Raw genomic sequence first — 21,401 nt, 5'->3', positions numbered from 1 at the left:
TCATCCACACCTGGGTCGAGGGTGGGCGGGCAATCAGACACTGTTTTATCACAGGCATCGGCTGTAACTTCCCGCTTTTGGCACTCACAACGCATGGCCGCTGGGGAATGAGTCCTTCGGGACTCCCTGGGAACGAAGTCGTCCGGGCATCTCACTCTTGATCAGGGTGTCAGGCCAGAAGGCTGGCGGTCCAGCGCTCCCGCTGGTCAGCCGCTGAAAGCACGCCCTCGGGGAGGGACCAACTTTCCCCAGAGCCCCAACCCCGCTCCAGTCCCGCGGGTTCCGGGTTTTGTCCTCAGAAACCGTACTACAACTCCCAGAAGGCTTCCCGACGAGGCCGCCTACGGACCATTGAAGAACCACAGAGGGTGGGCCTCTATCTGAACAGCCTTCCAACCCTGGAGGGGACGTGGCGTACGGCGCTGCAGGAAGTTCCGGGAAGTGGGCCCGGAATCTGGCCGGAGCTTCCGGGTTGGTCGCGCGCCTTGCTGCAGTTAAGATGGCGACCGAACATCCCGAGCCTCCCAAAGGAGAGTTGCAGCTGCCGCCGCCGCCACCTCCTGGGCACTATGGCGCCTGGGCTGCCCAGGAGCTTCAAGCCAAATTGGCAGAGATCGGAGCTCCCATCCAGGGTGAGGAGCTCTGGAAGTCAAGAGCCGGCAGCGTAGGCCTGAGGGGAAGCGGAGCCTGGTTACCTCGGAGACCAGAGGGTGGGGGGTAGAGACGCAGCTGGGCCTGACCTGGGTCGCTGCTGGCCTGCTTGGCTTGACCTACCTCATTGATCCTCTGCTTTGCCCAGCAGGGAGTCGCGAGGAGCTGGTGGAACGGCTGCAGACCTACACCCGCCAGGTAAGTGTTGGCCGCGGGATGTCGGGATAGGCCGAGTTTCTGGCGGAGGCCTTCATGACTTCTCATCTTGGTCTTCATTCTTTGTGTACCTCGACGCAGCTAGCGGGGCTCGCCCTTTTTGCCTGTTAGTGTCTTTTCCTGCTCCGTTGTAACCGCTTCTATACACGTATTCGTCCTTCCAGTGCCCAGCCCGAGCTCCGGCAGACAGGCACTGGGTAAATTTTGTTATAAAAACGGACTGAACGTTATTTAGTGGAACAGCTGCTCCTGGACTGACCTAGAGTTCTTTATCTTTTGCAGACCGGCATCGTACTGAATAGGCCGGTTCTGAGAGGTGAAGATGGGGACAAAGCAGCTCCCCCTCCCATGTCAGCACAGGTAAGGAGGTGGTTCCATTTTTATGAGATCCCCTCTGTTTAGGGTCGCCTCTTTTCACTTGTAGTGTACTGGGGAGGAAACCAGCAGATTGGGCAGGGAGGTACAGCGATGACAGAATCAGGACCTTTTTAGTTCTTTCTTAGTCCTGATCCTTGCCTCCTTTTCCAGTGTCTGCTCCTCCAAATTCTACTTACCATTTATTTAAGATTCAGCTTAAATATCTGAAGCCTGACTTCAGCCTCCCCACACCAGCTGGAAGCAGTGCTCCGGGGGCACAGTTCCTGTGTTAATTATTGAGACATTAGGACTCTGTGGTTTTATTCCAAACTCTTTATACTTACTTAGTCATTGGAACCTACTGGCTCCTATTTACATTTAAGTTCTCTTAATTTCCGTACCCTTGTGATCCAAAGGTAGGACTTTCTTTTTAGAGTAGTGGCTCTGACCTGGAGTCCATTGACTTCTGTGTTTGGGATGAGGAGTCCTTAGATGGCCTTTAGCGGTGTCTCAGTCTACTGAAATTGTATGCAAAATGTTTTCATGATATTTTTCTGGGGAGAGAGTCGATAGTTTTCATTGGTTGGTACCCTAAAGTTAACATCTTCTCTCGGTATTGTATAGAGCAGTGGTCCCCAACCTTTTTTGGGCCACGGACCGGTTTAATGTCAGAAAATATTTTTAAGGACCGACTTTTAAGGTGGGACGGATAAATGCACAAAATAAAATTATGCGACCGGCGTAAAAACTGTGGTATTTTAAAATATTATTGTTGAACTTGCGAGACAAGCGTCAAGAGTGAGTCTTAGACAGATGTAACAGGGAATCTAGTCATTTTTAAAAAATAAAACATCGTTTAGACTTAAATATAAATAAAACGGAAATAATGTAAGTTATTTATTCTTTCTCTGTGGACCGGTATCGGTCCGCGGCCCGGAGGTTGGGGACCACTGGTATAGAGTACAGGAACTGTGTCATTTGACTTTGAATCCCAGCCCCTGCCTGATAGTAGATCGTCAGCAAACGTCTGCAGTAGGTAAATGCTTCCTAGATTTTATGGTCACATTTCTTTCCACAGCTCTCTGGGATTCCCATGCCTCCGCCACCCATGGGCCTCCCCCCTCTGCAGCCTCCTCCACCACCCCCACCACCTCCACCAGGCCTTGGCCTTGGCTTTCCTATGGCAGTAGGACCCCGTCCACCGAACTTGGGCCCCCCGCCTCCTCTCCGGGTCGGCGAGCCTGTGGCACTGTCAGAGGAGGAGCGGCTGAAGCTGGCGCAGCAACAGGCAGCTTTGTTGATGCAGCAAGAGGAACGCGCCAAGCAGGTAGAGCAGCTAGCAGCCTTGATCTGAGTCCTGAAGGGGCAATGGAGCCTCACCGAGAGCTGAATTCTCGTGCCAAGCCTTCTGGGAAGGTCTCGACCAAACACTAGAACTTAGGCCCTAGGCTAGAAGAGGACCAGGAAGCAGAGTTGTGGCAGATTGACATGTGGGGTACTGGTGCTGGTATGAGCTTTTTTTCTTTTTTAAGCAGGGAGATCATTCACTGAACGAACATGAGCTCTTGGAGCAACAGAAGTGGGTAATGCCCCTCATTTTAACCATCTCATGGTCTAATTCATTGGCTTTCACGTCTAGTGCTTAGTGCCCAAAACAAGATGCACCATTCAAGTTATCCTCAGCTCAGTTTCGGTATTTCCCAAATCATTTCATTTTTCTTGTAGCTGAGGTGTTGGTAAACTGGACTATAGCCTTTTTATTTTTGTATGGCTGCAAACTAAGAATGGTTTTTATTTTTTAAAGGGTTGTTAAAAAATCAAAACAAAACCCAAGAATACATACCAAAGAGTCCATACAATAGCCCATAAAGCCTAAAATTTTTACTGTTTGGCCCATTACATAAAAAGTTTGCAGATCCCTTCTAGTCTTACATGATATCATTTTAGGTACTTTAAAGAAGACTCTGGGCTAATCTAATCATTTGTATCGGATTCAGACTAAATGTGATGGATATAAGTTAGGGAATGATGCATAAGACATTCAGCCCACACATGCATTGTATCAGTTATCTAATGGCTTACTAGGGAGTATTAGAAGAGAGGAATTAATAGCACCAGATACAGACATAATTATGAGGTACTGTCTTTGTCCAGATTGTGCTACATCTTGGGGGATAGACATAGGAATTCATTGTTTCTTAGAAATACCTTAGTTTTGGGGGAATAAAACTTGTCGAACAATAGAAGTCAGTATTTAGCTCAATATCAAGTTTTCTCTAAGAACTAGAAGTCTCCCAGGGTTTTCTTTTTTTTTTTTTCCTTTTTCTTTTTTTTTTTTTTTAGTGATAGACAGGAAGGGAGAAACATCAGCTTGTAGTTGTGGCACTTTAGCTGTTCATTGATTGCTTCTCATACATGCCTTGACTGGGGGGGGCTCCAGTGAGCCAATGACCCCTTGCTCAAGCCAGTGACCCTGGGCCCAAGCCAGCTACCTTGGGCTCAAGCCAGAGACCTTGGCTTCACACCAGTGACCTTTAGGCTCAAGCCAGCAATCATGGGGACGTGTCTATGATCCTGTGTTCAAGCTGATGACCCGCACTCAGGCTGGTGAGCCCACGTTCAAGCCGGTGACCTTGCGGTTTCAGACCTGGGTCCTCAGCATTCCAGGTCGATGCTCTATCCATTGTGCCACTACCTGGTCAGGCTCCAGGGGTTTTCTTTCGTGATGAGAGGGACTCTTCTGTTTGGATCGGGATCCTGGAAGTGTGGAGGTGGTAGGAATATCAACGCCAGTGGTACCTGATTGTTCTTGGGCCTGTTACTTGTCTGAAAAAATGCACTTGCAAGGGGCTGCCTGCCCAGTGGATTTCCAAGCTGTGTCTCCATTTCTACTTCCCTTTTGTAGGCAGCTGTGTTACTGGAGCAAGAACGGCAGCAGGAGATTGCCAAGATGGGCGCCCCAGTCCCTCGGCCCCCACAAGACATGGGCCAAATTGGTATTCGCACTCCTCTGGGTCCTCGAGGTAAGATCTTAGAAGTGGAATCTAAGGGCAAGGAAGGTGATGAAAACTTCACTTATTTTAAGTATCACATTAGAAAAGTGTATGTGTCAAAAGTATGATTTCAGTGAATTTTCATAAACTGAACATACTCATTCAACCAATACCTGAACCAATAATCAAAATGTTACCAGTTCCGCAAAAGCCCTTTTGGCTCCCTTCCAGCTGTCCTCTCCCCCTAAGGGTAACTATCTCCCAGACTTTCAGCAAAGAAGGAATAATTTTTTTATTTTAAGTGAAAATAGGGGAGGCAGAGAGACCCACCCCCCACATGCGCCCTGACTGGGATCCACGAGGCAAGGCCACTTGGGGGGATGCTCTGCCCATCTGGGGCGTTGCTCCATTGCTCAGCAATCAAGCCAGTTTTGTAGCGCCTGAGGTGGAGGCCATGGAGCCTTCCTCAGTGCCTGAGGCCAACTCACTTGAACCAATTGAACCATGGCTGCAGGAGGGAAAGAGAGAGAGAAGGAGAATGGGGAGAGGGAGTAGGGAGAAGCAGATGGTTGCTTCTGTGTACTCTGACTGGGAATCGAACCCGGGACATCCACACACCGGGCTAGCGCTCTACTACTGAGCCAACCAGCCAGGGGTGGAAGGTAATTTTTAAAATGAATGTTTGTCTCTTCTTCTTTGTTGCTTTCTCTCTCTCTCTTTTTTTTTTTTTTGTCTTTTCTGACATTGGATTTCTTTCTTAGTTGCTGCTCCAGTGGGCCCCACTCCCACAGTTTTGCCCATGGGGGCACCTGTTCCCCGGCCTCGTGGTCCCCCACCCCCCCCTGGAGATGAGAACAGAGAGGTAAGAATAATGTCCTTAGGGAGAGGAGAATGTGGTTTAGAAGGGGACTATTTCTGGATTTTTAGGGGAGGATTCTGAGAAGATGGGAGGACTTATGGGGGTGAGGGGGCATATGTATCTCAAACATACCAGCTAGGGCGGAAAGACATTTCTGGGCAGGGGTCTGTGGTGTACTCTGAGGGGTGCTGAGGGACGGTTGAGGCCAGTTGGCAGTGTCCACTCTGCTGTTTCCATCACCTGGCCGGCAGCCTTTCTAGTAGAAGAGGTAGAAATCATTGGGAGAGGGGCGCTGAGATTACCCCCGCTGCTCGGCTTGTCTCTGGCAGATGGATGACCCCTCTGTGGGCCCCAAGATCCCCCAGGCTTTGGAGAAGATCCTGCAGCTGAAGGAGAGCCGCCAGGAAGAGATGAACTCTCAGCAGGGTGCGTGTGCTGTTGTGTCCTGAGGGCTGCCGGACAGGGCCCGGGTGGCTGAGGCCGCATCTGTGTTCCCCCGCCTCTCCCGAGGAGGCTGTAGAGGGACGCTGGCTGTTGGTAAAGAGGGGTGACTGTGAGGAAGCAGCAGGCAGTGCCCCTGTGAGGAGACTCACGCCACCTTCCTCCCTCACAGAGGAAGAGGAAATGGAAACAGACACGCGCTCATCCCTGGGCCAGTCAGCATCAGAGACTGAGGAGGACACAGTGTCCATATCCAAAAAAGAGGTACGGGCTGGGGCTGGGGCTGGGGCTGGGGTGAATGGCAGGAGCCGGGACTTGGGCACTAAAACTGTCGCCACTCTTTGTGTTCAGTGAGCAGTAGCCAGTTTCCGTCCTCAGCACTTTGTGGAGATTTTTCATTCGATTGCCATAATCCTTTTAAGTTCTGAGTACAATGCATGCCTATATTTTAAAGCTAAAAAAAACACCCCTGAGTTTCTGAGAAGTATAGTAATTTACCGAGAGGCACACAGCCTGACAGAAGCAGAACTTGGGAGTCTGGTTTCAAGGTCTCTTGGTGAAATTGGGGGAGATTAGAGGTTTGGGCAGGCCTGGTGCTTGGATTCTCTGACCCAGTTGGTTTTCCTTGTTTGGCAGAAAAACCGGAAGCGTAGGAACCGAAAGAAGAAGAAAAAGCCCCAGCGAGTACGAGGGGCGTCCTCTGAGAGTTCTGGGGACCGAGAGAAAGAGTCAAGCCGGTCCCGCGGCTCTGAGTCCCCAGCTGCTGATGTTGAAATTGAGTATGTGACTGAAGAACCTGAAATTTACGAGCCCAACTTCATCTTTTTCAAGAGGATTTTTGAGGCTTTCAAGGTACAAGGAGTAACCCTTTTCAGAGGCAGACTTGAGCAGGGCAGGGGCAGGGATGGGGACGGGTGTAGTAAGGAGGACATTGTTTCAATGCGGGGTCAGGAAGTAGGGAGGGTTCCAAGGCTGGCGTTTCCACATTGTCTGCCTTCACAGCTCACCGATGATGTGAAGAAGGAGAAAGAGAAGGAGCCAGAGAAACTTGACAAACTGGAGAACTCAGCGGCCCCCAAGAAGAAGGGCTTTGAGGAGGAGCACAAGGACAGTGATGATGACAGCAGCGATGATGAGATGGTAAGGCCTGTCGGGGGACAAGGACTCTGGGGCTGGCTGGCTGGAAGGCGTCCGGCGAGTGAACTGGGGCAGGGGAGGCTCTCTTTGGTGGCTGAAGTTTCAGGGTAAGCTGGGCAGTCTGATTGATACTGAAGAGTCCTGCTCAAAAGAGATAGTTGTTCTATTCTAGGAAAAGAAGCCAGAAGCCCCCAAGCTGTCCAAGAAGAAGCTACGCCGAATGAATCGCTTCACTGTGGCTGAACTGAAGCAGGTGAGACCAAGCCAGTCCCGCACGCCCTGGAGCTCATAGACCCCCCCACAGGGAGATTTTGCTTTGGGGAGGAGAGCTTTGGGGTGACTTAGGTATGAGTCCTTTGGAAAAGAGAAAGACAAAGCTCTGGACTGGAGAGGTTGGGCTTTCTTGAGATGTGTTGTTGCTTTTCAGCTCGTGGCTCGGCCTGATGTTGTGGAGATGCATGATGTGACAGCACAGGACCCCAAACTCTTGGTCCACCTCAAGGCCACTCGGAATTCCGTGCCTGTGCCACGCCACTGGTGTTTTAAGCGCAAGTACCTGCAGGGCAAACGAGGCATCGAGAAGCCCCCCTTTGAGCTGCCAGACTTCATCAAACGCACCGGCATCCAGGAGATGCGGGAGGCCCTGCAGGAAAAGGTGAAGACCCGGCTGGGGCTCAGCTCAGGCCTGGGGAGCCTCCTCCTTAAAAGTTGGGATTCGATTCCCAAAACCCACCTTTTTGTTAATTGTCTAATTACCTGTTCTCTAGTTTAGCAGTCAGCACGGAATGTGACACTGCAGGAAGGCAGTCCTCACCTCTGTTCAGTGCTAGCTCTCCTGCCCCACCCGGAGACCCTGGTTCCGAGTGGCCGCATTTCCCCCGTCTCCTTGTCCCCTCTCCCTGCACTGGCCAGCTGTCTCTGATCTGCGATCTGCACATGGTGCCTCCTCTCACTGTAGGTCGCTTTTAGCTTTATGCTCTGTGAGCCTGATAAACTTTCTGGCTAGAGATTTGTGGTGGTTATGTGACTTCTTAAATTTATATATATATATATTTTTTTACAGGGACAGACAGACAGGAACGGAGAGAGATGAGAAGCATCAATCATCAGTTTTTCGCTGCGACACCTTAGTTGTTCATTTTGTTCATTGATTGCTTTCTCATATGTGCCTTGACCGTGGGCCTTCAGCAGACCGAGTAACCCCTTGCTCAAGCCAGCGACCTTGGGTCCAAGCTGGCAAGCTTTTTTTTTTGCTCAAGCCAGATGAGCCCGCGCTCAACCTGGCAATCTCGGGGTCTCAAACCTGGGTCCTCCGCATCCCAGTCTGACGCTCTATCCACTGCGCCACCGCCTGGTCAGGCTTAAATTTATATTTTTAAATTAAATACTTTGAGTAGGCACTAGTTACATGTCTTGTAAAAGTTCAGGAGTTACAAAAGTGTCAAGTGAAAACTCTTCCCCCTTTAGGCTCTCATCCACGGGTTCTCTCCAGAGGCAGCTCATGAGATCAGTTTCTGGATCAGGTGGCTTTCAAAAATACTGACATGAGGGTAACTTCATATGATACGTATATTTTGTTCAACAGGTAATGTTGAGGGGTTTGAGCAGGAAGGATTTTGATGACTTTCTGAATGAGAGAAATGAGTTTTCACTGTAGCTCCTTTGGGAGTGGGGAGCCAGGTCTGTTAAGAGTTGAACTTGTGTCCTGGCTAGTGGCGCAGTGGCTCGAGTCCCAGAGTGTGGAGGTCACCAGCTCGATTTCAGGGTGCTTTGACCCGAGGGTCGCTGTTCCTGGGGTTACAGGCTCTCTTCTGCTGGTTCGAGCCCTGATGAGGTCTTGACCTTGAGGGCAGCAGCTTGACCCCCGAGTTCCCTGGTTTGAGCTCTGGTCAGGGCATGTATGAGAAGCACTCAGTGGCACAACTAAGTGGAACAACGAGTTAATACTTCTTTTGCTCTTTCTCTCTTCCTCCTTCTCTCTCAAAAAAAAAAAAAAAAGTTGAACTTGGCCCTGGTTGGGTTGCTAAGTGGATAGAGCATCATCCCCGTGAGGTTGTGGGATTGATCCCATCAGGGTGCATACAAGGAACAACCAGTGAATGTACAACTAAGTGGAACAACTAAATGGAACAGAGTTAATGCTTCTCTCTCTTCTTTTTCTCTCTCCCCCCTACCCTCTTCCCTTCCTCTTTTTCAAATCAATAGGGAAAAACACAAGTTGAACTTGCTGAATCCCTTTTTCTTTTTTTCTTTTTGGTTGATTTTTTTTTTTAATTTAGAAATTAATGGGGTGACATTGATCAATAAGGGTATATAATTCCTTTTATGATACGTTTCTTGCCATTTTCCTCAGGAAGAACAGAAGACTATGAAGTCAAAAATGCGAGAGAAGGTTAGGCCCAAGATGGGGAAGATCGACATTGACTACCAGAAACTGCATGATGCCTTCTTCAAGTGGCAGACCAAGCCAAAGCTGACCATCCATGGGGACCTGTACTATGAGGTTTGGGAGGTTTGGGAGTGGTGGCCGGGAAGGCAAGGCTGGGCCTTTGGTCACGTCTCGGTAACTCTTGGTTGGGTGGGCTTTTGCGCTAATCCTGTAGCTCCTCGCCTCAGCCTCCGAGTTGCCTATTAACTCTCCTTGAATGGGATGGAATTTGAAATCTTCAAAGGAGGCGGCTCTTTTGGAGAGGTGCAGACTGTCTTTGAAGTGATACTTGTTTATAGTGGTGGTTTACGGACAGAGGCAAATGTTTTTAGGAAACATTTAATATTGGGGGTGGGAGGAACCTTTTTTCCCCCTCATCCTTAAAACATTAATGACTGATACCCAGGAATTTTTGTGGTAAAGGATCTTGGCAATCATCTGGTTGAGTGCCCTCATTTTACAGATGAGAAAGCAGGTCTGGAATTTTTTCTTACAGCCGGTTAATGAGAAGGCTGGGAGTCTTGCTTTCTCCGCTCCTTCCTGGCTTTTATTCCCTTCTCTACTCTAGCCAGGGAAAGGAGCAGTGAGAATCAGAGTGGAACAGGCAGCCCTCAGTGTACTTGTGTATCTGATGGGGATTGGGACCTCTTGTCTTTGTTCTCATATCCTCTTGCCATTGAGCTCCCAGTGTGTGTCTGCTGTTCACAATACAGCGTGCTCTGTCTTTTTCTTAGGGAAAGGAGTTTGAGACACGACTGAAGGAGAAGAAGCCAGGAGATCTGTCTGATGAGCTGAGGATTTCCTTGGGGATGCCAGTAGGACCAGTGAGTGCCGATGACTTGACAGGAAGCAGAGGGTGGGAACTGGAGCAGGAGAGAGACAAAGGGGTAGGGCTGGGCAGACAGTATTTTGTTCTCTTCTTCCTGCAGAATGCCCACAAAGTCCCTCCCCCATGGCTGATTGCTATGCAGCGATATGGACCACCTCCATCGTATCCGAACTTGAAAATCCCTGGGCTGAACTCACCCATCCCTGAGGTGAGCACTGTTCTTTCTCTCATTCTTAGCTGCTTCTGCTGTTAACTAGGGGATTTTTTTTTCTGGGTGTGTCGGTGTATGATTTTTTTTTTTTTTAAGAAGAAAAGAGTAATGGGCTTTTTTTTATTTGTTTAATCTTACACGCTCATATAAAACAGAATTGAGAAGTACCAAGATGAAAAAAAATGACCCACCATTTCACCACTCAGAAATAACTGGACTTCACACTCAGCGAATGTGTTTCCAGATGCCTCTCTGGTTAATATATGGAAGGACACATAGAAATAAATTATGCCAGGAATGGCATTAAATTTTTTCTATTTTAAAATAAAAAGCATTGTTAAAAAAACAGACAACGTAGTCATTGAAGTAATTGTTAAGCTTCAGAATTTCTTAAGAGACATAATGTTCTTTTTTTAAAAATGTTTATTTTATTGATTTTAGAGAGGAAGGGAGAGAGAGACAGGAACATCAGTCTGTTCCTGTATGTGCCCTGACCAGGGATCGAACTGGCAACCTCTGCTTTGGGACAGTGTTCAAACCAACCGAGCTGTGTGGCTAGGGCAGAGAAATAATACTCTAAAAGCTTTCCAGAGGTTAGGAAGAAATCAGTAAGAAGTGGGAACTATGGCCTGACCTGTGGTGGCGCAGTGGATAACGCGTCGACCTGGAAATCCTGAGGTTGCCGGTTTGAAACCTTGGGCTTGCCTGGTCAAGGCACATATGGGAGTTGATGCTTCCTGCTCCTCCCCCCTTCTCTCTCTCTGTCTCTCTCTCTCCCTCTCTCTCTCCTCTCTAAAAATGAATAAAGAAAAAAAAAAAAGAAGTGGGAACTATGTTTTTTAAAAGACTTCTTTCCGTTTCAGGCAGTGTCAGCTGCCTGGATAACCACAGAGGCCGAGGCTGTTCACATACTTTCTGTCTCCTGTCTCCCTGTCCTATGGCCGCAGATTTTTGTTGCTTATTGCTTTGCTTTATGATGCTTTTACAACATTTAGTTCTCTGAAATGATAATTTCTAGAGTTCTCAAATGTTAGTTTTTACCCTTTGGAGCATGACGTTTTTCTAGCTCTTCGGTGCTTACTTGAGCACTTCCGGGTAGACCTGACTCGTACTTCCTCTCTCGCAGAGCTGTTCCTTTGGGTACCATGCTGGCGGCTGGGGCAAACCTCCAGTAGATGAGACCGGGAAGCCACTTTATGGGGATGTGTTTGGAACCAATGCGGCTGAATTTCAGGTATGGGCTGTTGCTGGCAAGCCTGGTCTTATTTAAGGTCATGAAGATTAGAGGTAGTTGTTTATAGCTTCATTATCAGTGAGCAGGGTGTTGTGAATTTTATTTATTTATTTATTTATTTTTTTATTCAGTGAGTGTAGGAGAGGCAGACAGACTGACTCCTGGTGCACCCTGACCAGGACCCACCTGGCAAGCCCACTAGGGGGCAGTGCTCTGCCCATTTGGGGCATTGCTCCATTACTCAGCAACTGAACTCTTCTTAGTGCCTGAGGTGGAGGCCATGGAGCCATCCTCAGTGCCTGGGGCCAACTCATTCTAATCTAGCCCTGCTGCGGAGGGGTGTGGGGGGTGGGGTGAGAGAGAGAGGGAGTGGTGGAGGAGCAGATTGTTGCTTCTCCTGTGTGCCCTGACTGGGAATTGCACCTGGGACATCTACACACCATGCTATTGCTCTATCACTGAGTAAACTGCCAGGGCTGTGAATTTTCTAAGTTTGAAGAAGGGCATGCATTTTTCTGAGCGATGATGCAAATGCAGGCCCCTCACTAGACTATGACTCTCTGTGGGCAGAGATTGTCTGTTTATTCTTCTATCAGTATCTGTATCCCTTTACAACAGTTTGACACATGATAGGTAGTAAACATTTGTTGAATGAATGAGTAATTTCTTTCAGACCAAGACTGAGGAAGAAGAGATTGATCGGACCCCTTGGGGGGAGCTGGAGCCATCTGATGAAGAGTCTTCAGAAGAAGAGGAAGAGGAGGAAAGTGATGAAGACAAGCCAGATGAAACAGGCTTTATTACCCCTGCAGACAGGTGGGGAGCAGTCTGCCTCTGAACTGGTCTGTCTGTCTTTGGGGACATTCTCTTTACTCCAAGGCTTGTTCCTCTCTTCACAGTGGCCTCATCACTCCTGGAGGATTTTCGTCAGTGCCAGCTGGAATGGAGACCCCAGAACTCATTGAGCTGAGGAAGAAGAAGATTGAGGAGGCAATGGACGGGTGAGGGAACCAGGCAGGACCGAGAGAGGACTTTCTCTTCCTTTAGCTTCTAAGTTGACTGGCTGATATTTGTTGTTACCCCTACTTCCCCCACAATTATTGAACACCAGCTCTGTGCCAGGCAGTGCTCTAGGCGTGGGGAGTCAGCAGTGCAAAGGAGGCAAGATACAGCCATCAGAGAGCAGGAGGGTTTCAGATGGAGATAGGACACTGAGGCAGAGCAGAGGAAGCTGGGAAATGGCACGAGGGCTGGGTGGTGGGAGGCCTTGGGGACAGCCTCACCGAGGAGGAGGTGTTTGAGCTGAGAGTTGAGGGTTAGGAAAGAGCCCTGCACAGGATGGTTGGGGCAGCAGGAACTGTGAGTGCAGACAGTGTGAAGGCCCTAAGACAGGCACAGGTTTGGCACAGTCATGCGTTTTTTGTTGTTGTAGTATTTTTTTGTATTTTTCCAAAGGGAGAAGCCGGGGAGGCAGACAGACTCCTGCATGCACCTGACTGGGATACACCCACTAGGGGGCAGTGCTCTGCCCATCTGGGCAGCTGCTTCGTTATGACCTGAGCCATTCTAGCGTCTGAGGTGGAGGCCATGGAGCCATCCTCAGTGCCCAGGCCAACTTTGCTCCTATGGAGCCTTGGCTGCAGGAGGGGAAGAGAGAGACAGAGAGGGAGGGGTGGAGAAGCAGATGGGCACTTCTGTGTGCCCTGACCAGGAATTGAACCAGGGACTTCCACACGCCAGGCCGACGCTCTACCGCTGAGCCAACCAGCCAGAGTCCAGTCATGCATTTTGAAGCTCTATTATTAGGTGGGATTGTTAAGTCTTGATGAATTGATCCCTTTTTTCATGAAATAATCTTCTCTTTGTTATTTATTCCCTTTTCCCGTTTTTGTACTTTTTGGATTAACTGAACATTTTTTATGATTCCTTTTTTTTTTTTTTTTTTTTTTTGCGAAAGAGAGAGAAAGACAGAGACAAGAAGGGAGAGAGATGAGAAGCATCAACTCGTAGTTGCAGCACCTTAGTTGTTCATTGATTGCTGTCTCATATGTTCCTTGACCTGGGAGCTTGAGCCAAGGCAGTGACCCCTTGCTCAAGCCAGCAACCTTGGGCTCAAGCCAGAGACCTTGGGCTTCAAGCCAGTGACCTTTGGGCTCAAGCCAGCAACCATGGAGTCATGTCTATGATTCCACACTCAAACTGGCAACTCTGTGCTCAAGCTGGTGAACCCATGTTCAAACTGGATGAGCCCACGTTCAAGCAAGGGACCTCAGAATTTTGAACCTGGGTCCTCAGTGTCCCAGGTTGATGCTCTATCCACAGCACCACTACCTAGTCAGGCTTATTTCCTTTTTTGATTTAGTAAGTCTTTGTTTTATTATTTTAGTGGTTGCTCTAAGGTTTAGATTATTCGTCTTTATCACAAGCTACCTTCAAGTGATACTATACCATTTCTGGATAGTACTAAGAACCTTACTTAAGTGATACAAGTGTACTTGCATTTCTTCCCTCCTCACTTTTGTGCTTTTTTTATTTTTTTAAGTGAGAGGAGGGGAGGTAGACAGATTCTTGCATGTGCCCTGACTGGGATCCACCCGGCAACCCCTGTTGGGCCGATGCTGGAATCAACCAAGTTCTTTTTAGCGCCTGAGGCTGACACTCAGATCACCCAAGCCATCCTCAGCAACTAGGGCTAATGGTCAAACCAGTCGAGTCACTGGCTGTGGGAAGGGAAGAAGGAAAGAAGGTAGAGAGGAAGGGGAAGAGAAGCAGATGGTTGCTTCTCTTATGTGTCCTGATGGAATCGAACCCATGATGTCCACATGCGGGCCGATGCTCTACCACTGAGCCAGCTGGCCAGGGCCCCCGACTTCTGTGCTATTGTACATTTTAAAATCCTACACTATGTGGTTGGTAGTTTTGTTTCAATGGTCATTTATCTTTTAGAGAGATTTAAATACTAAAGAATCATAGGTTAACCTCTGTAATTACCATTTCCAGTGTTCTTTCTCTATTTTGTGTGTGTATATCTTGTTGATATCTGGTATCATTTTCCTTCTGTCTGAAAATCTTCCTTCAGCATTTCTTGTGGGTCTGCTGATCATGAATTCTCTTAGCTCTTACAGTCTAAAAATGTCTTCATTTAGCCTTCCTTTTTGAAAGCCTTTTGTCAGGTATAGGATTCTAGATTGACAATGTTTGTTTGTTTTTTTCAAGTACTTTAAAGATGCTGCTCTAGTGTCTTTTATTGTGTCTGATGAAAAAATCTTTCTTTGTCCTTCTTTTGTTCCTCTGTACATGCTTTTAAGATTTTCTTTTTAACAGACAGAGAGAGAGGGATAGATAGGGACAGACAGGAATGGAGAGAGATGAGAAGCATCAATCATCAGTTTTTTGTTGTAACACCTTAGTTGTTCATTGATTGCTTTTTCATATGTGTCTTGACCGTGGGGCTACAGCAGACCAAGTAACCCCTTGCTTGAGCCAGCGACCTTGGGTCCAAGCTGGTGAGCTTTGCTCAAACCAGATGAGCCCGCGCTCCAGCTGGCGACCTCGGGTCTCGAACCTGGGTCCTCTGCATCACAGTCCGACACTCTATCCACTGTGCCACTGCCTGATCAGGCAAGATTTTCTTGCTGATTTGAACAACTTGATTATACTATCCAGTGTGGGGCAGTGTACTGTGTGGTTTTATTCATGTTTCTTTGCTTGGAGTTTGTTAATCATCTTGAATCTGGATTTATAGTTTTTATATTTGGAAAATTTTTGACCATTATTTTTATAAATTTTTTTTTTGTTCCCTTCTTTTTCTCCTTTCCTTTGGGAACTTCAAGTGTACATCTTTTAAATTTCTTAAAATTGTCCCACTGCTTGTTGATGCTCTGTTCGTTTTTATTTATTTTTAATGAGAGACAGAGAGGGACAGATAGGGACAGTTAGGCAGGAGGGGAGAGAGATGAGAAGCATCAATTCTCTATTGTGGCACCTTAGTTGTTCATTGATTGTTTTCTCATATATGCCTTGACCAGGGGGGCTACAGCAGAGCAAGTGACCCTTGCTCAGGCCAGTGACACGGGCTCAAGCCAGCCACCATGGGGTTATGTCTATGATCCCACGCTCAAGCCAGCAATCCCGTGCTCAAGCCAGATCATCCTGTGCTCAAACTAGAAACCTTGGGGATTTGAACTTGGGTCTTCTATGTCCCAGTCTGATGCTGTATCCACTGAGTCACCACCTGGTCAGGCATGATGCTCTGTTCATTTTTAAAATATCTCTTTCACTTTAGAAAATTTTTCTTCCTATGTTTTCTTTTTCTTCCATTGATTTGAGAGGATGAGAGAGACAGACACAGGGAAAGAAACATCAACATGTTCCACCTAGTTGTTCTATTTAGGTGTGTGCTCATTGATTGCTTCTTGTATATGCGCTGACTGGGGATGGAACCCATGACCTTGTGCTAGGACGACCCTTTATCCATTGAGCCACCCAGCCAGGGCCCTATTCCTGTTTTCTAATATTTTTTATGCAGTTTCTAATCTGACTTTTTTTAAATTAAGAATTTGTTTTTTGTTGACTAGAGAGAGAGAGAGCATCAATTTGTACCACTCATTGGTTGCTTCTTGTATGTGCTCTGGCCAGATATCAAACCTGTGACCTTTGTGTGCTAGGATAATGCTTTATCCACTGAATCACCTGGCCAGGGCCTCTAATCTGACTTTAATCCTATCCAATATAGTTGTTTCTTGGGGTTTTTTTTCCAAAGTTAGAAGTGGGGAGGCAGTCAGACAGACTGCCCCATGTGCCGGACCAGGATCCACCCGGCATGCCCACCAGGGGGCGATGCTCTGCCCATCCAGGGCGTTGCTTCTTTCTGGCTGGAGCTATTCTAGCACCAGAGGCGGAAGCCATGGAGCCATCCTCAGCGCCTGGGTCAACTTTGCTCTAGTGGAGCCTTGGCTGCGGGAGGGGAAGAGAAAGATAGAGAGGAAGGAGAGGGGGAAGGGTGGAGAAGCAGATGGGCAGAGAACTGTGTGCCCTGACTGGGAATCGAACCCGGGACTTTTACATGCTGGGCCGACTGAGCCAACCAGCCAGGGCCCCAATGTAGTTATTATCTCTATCGGGGTGATTTGGGTCTTTTGCATACTGGTTAGTTTTTGACTGTATGCTAGACTTTGTGAAATGTACTTTGTTGTCCAGGATACTTTTGTATTCCTGTAAATCTTTAGCTTTGTTCAGGGATATAGTCAAGGTACTTGGAAACAGTTTGATTCTTTCAGGTCTTGCTTGTCAGGTTCATTATGCAGGACCAAAGCAGTCCTCAGTCCTGTCCACTACTGAGGGAGTATAGTCTACCCCAGGGGTCCCCAAACTTTTTACACAGGGGGCCAGTTCACTGTCCCTCAGACCGTTGGAGGGCCAGACTATTAAACTATGAACAAATCCCTGTGCACACTGCACATATCTTCTTTAAAAGTAAAAAAACAAAACGGGAACAAATACAATATTTAAAACAAAGAACAAGTAAATTTAAATCAACAAACTGACCAGTATTTCAATGGGAACTATGGGTTTGCTTTTGGCTAATGAGATGGTCAATGTGCTCCTCTCAATGACCACCAATGAAAGAGTTGCTTCTTCCAGAAGTGCGGCGGGGGCCGAATAAATGGCCTCAGGGGGCCGCATGCGGCCCGCAGGCCGTAGTTTGGGGACCCCTGGTCTACCCAGTGCCTTGTTAATCAGGAGGTTTATAGTCTGCCTAGTAGGACTAGGCACTATTCCCAGTCCCAAGTTAAGTGGCAGGTACCGTCACCACTAATTCTTTCAGGTCGTTCTCTCCCTGGTTCTCTCGCTGTTTCCTTACATGCGCTACTCATCTGAATACTTGATGGGGACCCTCTGTAGGTCTCCTGAGTCCTCCCATCTCTGGGCTGCTTTCTCTTCTCTAGTTCCTTTTCCTGTGATCACTGGCCCCCTTGGTCTCACTGCACTTTTAGATTCATCCCTTCAACTCATGGAGTCCTCTGGCTTCCAAGTGGGTTACTGGTTTTTTTTTACAGAGTCAGAGGGATAGATAGGGACAGACAGACAGGAACAGAGAGAGATGAGAAGCATCAATCATTAGTTTTTTGTTGTGACACCTTAGTTGTTCATTGATTGCCCTCTCATATGTGCCTTGACCGTGGGCTTTCAGCAGACCGAGTAACCCCCTTGCTTGAGCCAGCAACCTTGGGCTCAAGCTGGTGAGCTTTGCTCAAACCAGATGAGCCCGCGCTCAAGCTGGCGACCTCGGAGTCCTCTGCATCCCAGTCTGACACTCTATTCACTGCACCACTACCTGGTCAGGCTGCCTTTTTTTTTTTTTTTAAAGAGAGAGATGAGAAGCATCAACTTGTAGTTGTGTCACTTTAGTTGTTCATTCATTTCCTCTCATATGTGCCTTGACAGGGCCAGGGGGCTGGGGGGCTCCAGCTGAGCCAGTGACCTCTTGCTCAAGCCAGTGACCATGGGATCATGTCTAATGATTTCATGCTCAAGCCAGCGACCCTGTGCTCAAGCTGGTAAGCAAGCTGGTGACCTTGGGGTTTTCGAGCCTGGGACCACTGTGTCCCAAGTTGATGCTCTGTTCATTGTGCCGCCACTGGTCAGGTGGGTTACTCCTTGTTCTGTGGTCTGCAGACTCTCCATTCAGTAGGCTGGGCAACTGAAGGACCTCATTTGTTACCTATCTCTCAGGAATCACAGTCCTTCATTGTCCCATGTCTGGTGACTTGAAAACCACTATTAGACTACTTCCAGATAGTATTAGGAACCTTACATCTATTTTGCTCTTTTTTTTTTTATTTTGGTTGTTTCAGGTGGGAGGGTACATCTATTCCTTATTGTTCCTTGTCAGGAATCAGCAGTCTCAAATTTTGCATATTCAAGAAAGAAGGGTACTATGGCTGAGTATAGTGAGAAGGAATTAGGTAAGGGGCCAGATTATGAACCCTTTAGGCCAGGGGTCGGGAACCTTTTTGGCTGAGAGAGACATGAACACTACATATTTTAAAATGTAATTCCGTGAGAGCCATACAACAACACGTGTACATTACGCATTATCCAATAAAAATTTGGTGTTGTCCCGGAGGACAGCTGTGATTGGCTCCAGCCACCCGCAACCATGAACATGAGTGGTAGGAAATGAATGGATTGTAATACATGAGAATGTTTTTTTGTTTTTTTTTTGTATTTTTCTGAAGCTGGAAACGGGGAGAGACAGTTAGACTCCCGCATGCGCCCGACCGGATCCACCCGGCATGCCCCCCGGGGCATCGCTCTGTTGCGACCAGAGCCACTCCAGCGCCTGGGGCAGAGGCCAAGGAGCCATCCCCAGCGCCCGGGCCATCTTTGCTCCAATGGAGCCTCGGCTGCGGGAGGGGAAGAGAGAGACAGAGAGGAAGGAGAGGGGGAGGGATGGAGAAGCAGATGGGCGCTTCTCCTGTGTGCCCTGGCCGGGAATTAAACCCAGGACTTCTGCACGCCAGGCCGACGCTCTACCACTGTGTTTTCTATTTTTAACATTATTTTTTTATTAAATATTTGTCTGCGAGCCAGATGCAGCCATCAAAAGAGCCACATCTGGCTTGCAAGTCATAGGTTCTTGACCCCTGCTTTAGGCCATGTTAGAGAGTTTGGACTTGATTCAAATCATGATCAAAAACCTCAGTGGGTTTTGAGCAAAGGAAAGACAGCATCTGAATTGTTTTAACATGTTTGCTCTGACTGCTGTGTGAGAATATAGACTGTCTCCTCTTCTGGGGGAGATGTGGAATGAAGCTGTGTCTGGGTTGATATTGGTAGATTTGCTCTGTTTCAAATGGAATCCTTGAACTTGGGTTGAGACTGGCTGTGGGTGGCTCTTGCACCAGTGGAAGGGCTGGCAGTTTGCGTTCTATATGTTAAAACTCCAGGCACAATGTCAGGCAGGGATTGCTGTAGCCTCTTCTCTCCTGCTAATGTCTCTGTACCAGACATTTTCTGGAAACTTTCAGCCTCTGACCCCTGCCCTTCTTCATGTGTGAGAGAGTATTGGTCTCTAATACCCTAAACTTGGTTCAGGGAATCCTGTAACTCAGTCTCTGTACCCCTGCCATGCTGTATTCCCTGGAACCAGCACTGGCCTAGTTCTTCCCTCATGGGTTTCCATGACCTGCAGAGGCAGCCTGGGCATCCCCCCCCCCCCCCGGGGGGGTGTCTCAGAGTCTCTCCAGGGTGCTGGGTGGAGGTGCTGACCATGTTCCTTCTGCTTCCCCTTCAAGAGAACCTTTTATCCCTGCTGATTTGGACTTGGGCCCTCTGTTTTTTACAGAAGCGAGACACCTCAGCTGTTCACTGTGTTGCCAGAGAAGAGAACGGCCACTGTTGGGGGAGCCATAATGGGATCAACCCACATCTATGACATGTCCACGGTGACTACATGGAGGACACTGCTTTTGGGGGCTAGACAAGGGGCAGAAGCTCAGGCTTCTGAGCCCCTCTGTGGAGATGACAAGGCTTTGATCCCTTTTCTAGGTTATGAGCCGGAAGGGCCCGGCCCCCGAGCTGCAAGGTGTGGAAGTGGCCCTGGCACCTGAGGAGTTGGAGCTGGACCCTATGGCCATGACCCAGAAGTATGAGGAGCATGTACGGGAGCAGCAGGCACAAGTGGAGAAGGAAGATTTTAGTGACATGGTGGCTGAGCATGCTGCCAAACAGAAGGTAGGAGCCCACATCAGAATCCCTGGCTGGGTAATGGGCTCTTTTTTCAGTGGAGTGGTGCCCTCTAGTTGTGAGAGTGAGGGAGGACTCGGTGTCTGCTGCTTGGAGCTTCTTTGGTGCTGGAAACCTTAGAACTGCTCTCTGGTGGGCTGCCCTTCTTAAGGGTGATGAAACAGGCACAGGGAGGGGAAGGAATGCATCCAAGTCTGAGAATCCACTTTTCAGTGCTTTTCCCAGATGTATGTGGCTGTGTCGGGCTGTCCACCCTTGTTTTGGGGATCAGTGGGTTGTTTAACCTGTTGTAACATGTTTTTCTTTCTCCTTTAGCAAAAGAAACGGAAGGCTCAGCCCCAGGACAGCCGTGGGGGCAGCAAGAAATATAAGGAGTTCAAATTTTAGTTTCCCCGCAGCCAACCAGCTCTCCTTTAGGCACTCTGCCTGGATGCCTGGGCTTCTGACATGGGTCCCCAAGAGCCCGCTCTCCCACATTCCCAAGGGCTTGTCATTTCATGTTCTTATTTAGACGTGTTTTGTAAATAAAGTTGTTTCCCAAGGAAAGAGATGAATATGTAATACTCCTGGTCCTCCTTCGTCTCCTTTTAGTACCCTCCACAAGAGGACTAAAACAGCCTTTTTCTACACTTTCAGGGCTGCCCCAGTTACCAGGGGCATGCACCTGGATCAGGTGTCACAGTCGAGGCTGGTGGTGAAGCCACAGCACGTGAAAACTGTGTCTTACCACTGCCTACCTTTGTCTGAAGGCTCTGGAAGAAGTACCTGAAGGTCTGGTTTGACCTTACTACTTTGTCCTTGGGGGATAAAAATAGCCAGCTTAGCGCCCTGGCTGGGCTGAAGAAGTACAGTGGGCTTGGGAAGTAGACCAGGTCAGGCCTTCCTAATAGACCCTGTGGTCAGAAGAGTTCAAGTCCTTACCCAGCAGAGAACACAGCTCAAAATCTAGATTGTGCTGAGACCCCATGGGTGGTTTCAATCAGCCAGTCTCCAGGTTTTGGTGTGTGGGAGATTTGCTTTCTCTAGGTTTTAGTTCTCTATCCCCAGAAGTCTTCCTGACAGGCTAGACGACACAGTTGGACAGCGCTGAGGAGGTGTCTCCTACCTTTGCTGTACCACTGGTGTTGGTGTAAATACACCAACAAGTGCTGAGGGCAGGAGGCTTCGAGATGGTTTCTGAAGTGGGGAGTGGGAGAGCCCACGGAGGATGTGCTAGCCATTGACCTAGGCTTTGGGAGGAATAGAATTTGAGATTATTTCCTAAACGATGAAAAATCTCAAGAGGAGGAAAAGG

At 48.3% G+C, this 21,401-nt stretch overlaps 1 protein-coding gene across 2 annotated transcripts; it reads left to right on the top strand.

Annotated features, from left to right (window-relative positions):
• The first annotated feature begins 463 nt into the window (after window positions 1–463).
• Window positions 464–20,655, top strand: SF3B2 (splicing factor 3b subunit 2). Of its 2 annotated transcripts, none has more exons than XM_066348776.1 (21): window positions 464–632; window positions 800–849; window positions 1,150–1,227; window positions 2,303–2,551; window positions 4,130–4,247; window positions 4,979–5,079; window positions 5,406–5,502; window positions 5,690–5,781; window positions 6,154–6,369; window positions 6,520–6,657; window positions 6,827–6,907; window positions 7,082–7,309; window positions 9,008–9,157; window positions 9,817–9,906; window positions 10,012–10,119; window positions 11,249–11,356; window positions 12,030–12,172; window positions 12,256–12,357; window positions 19,707–19,806; window positions 19,910–20,095; window positions 20,423–20,655. In XM_066348776.1, the coding sequence occupies exons 1-21, from the start codon at window positions 500–502 to the stop codon at window positions 20,492–20,494; spliced, it is 2,640 nt and encodes an 879-aa protein (XP_066204873.1). In that variant the 5' UTR covers window positions 464–499; the 3' UTR covers window positions 20,495–20,655. The 2 variants fall into 2 exon arrangements, with proteins under 2 accessions (XP_066204873.1, XP_066204961.1); XM_066348864.1 differs by having other exon boundaries at window positions 465–632; window positions 803–849.
• The last annotated feature ends 746 nt before the right edge of the window (window positions 20,656–21,401 follow it).

This window comes from Saccopteryx leptura, chromosome 1, assembly GCF_036850995.1.
Source record: "Saccopteryx leptura isolate mSacLep1 chromosome 1, mSacLep1_pri_phased_curated, whole genome shotgun sequence".
In the NCBI taxonomy this organism is placed as follows: Eukaryota; Metazoa; Chordata; class Mammalia; order Chiroptera; family Emballonuridae; genus Saccopteryx; species Saccopteryx leptura.
The sequence above is the reverse complement of the archived record's forward strand: the minus strand, read 5'-3'. Positions and strand labels throughout refer to the sequence as shown.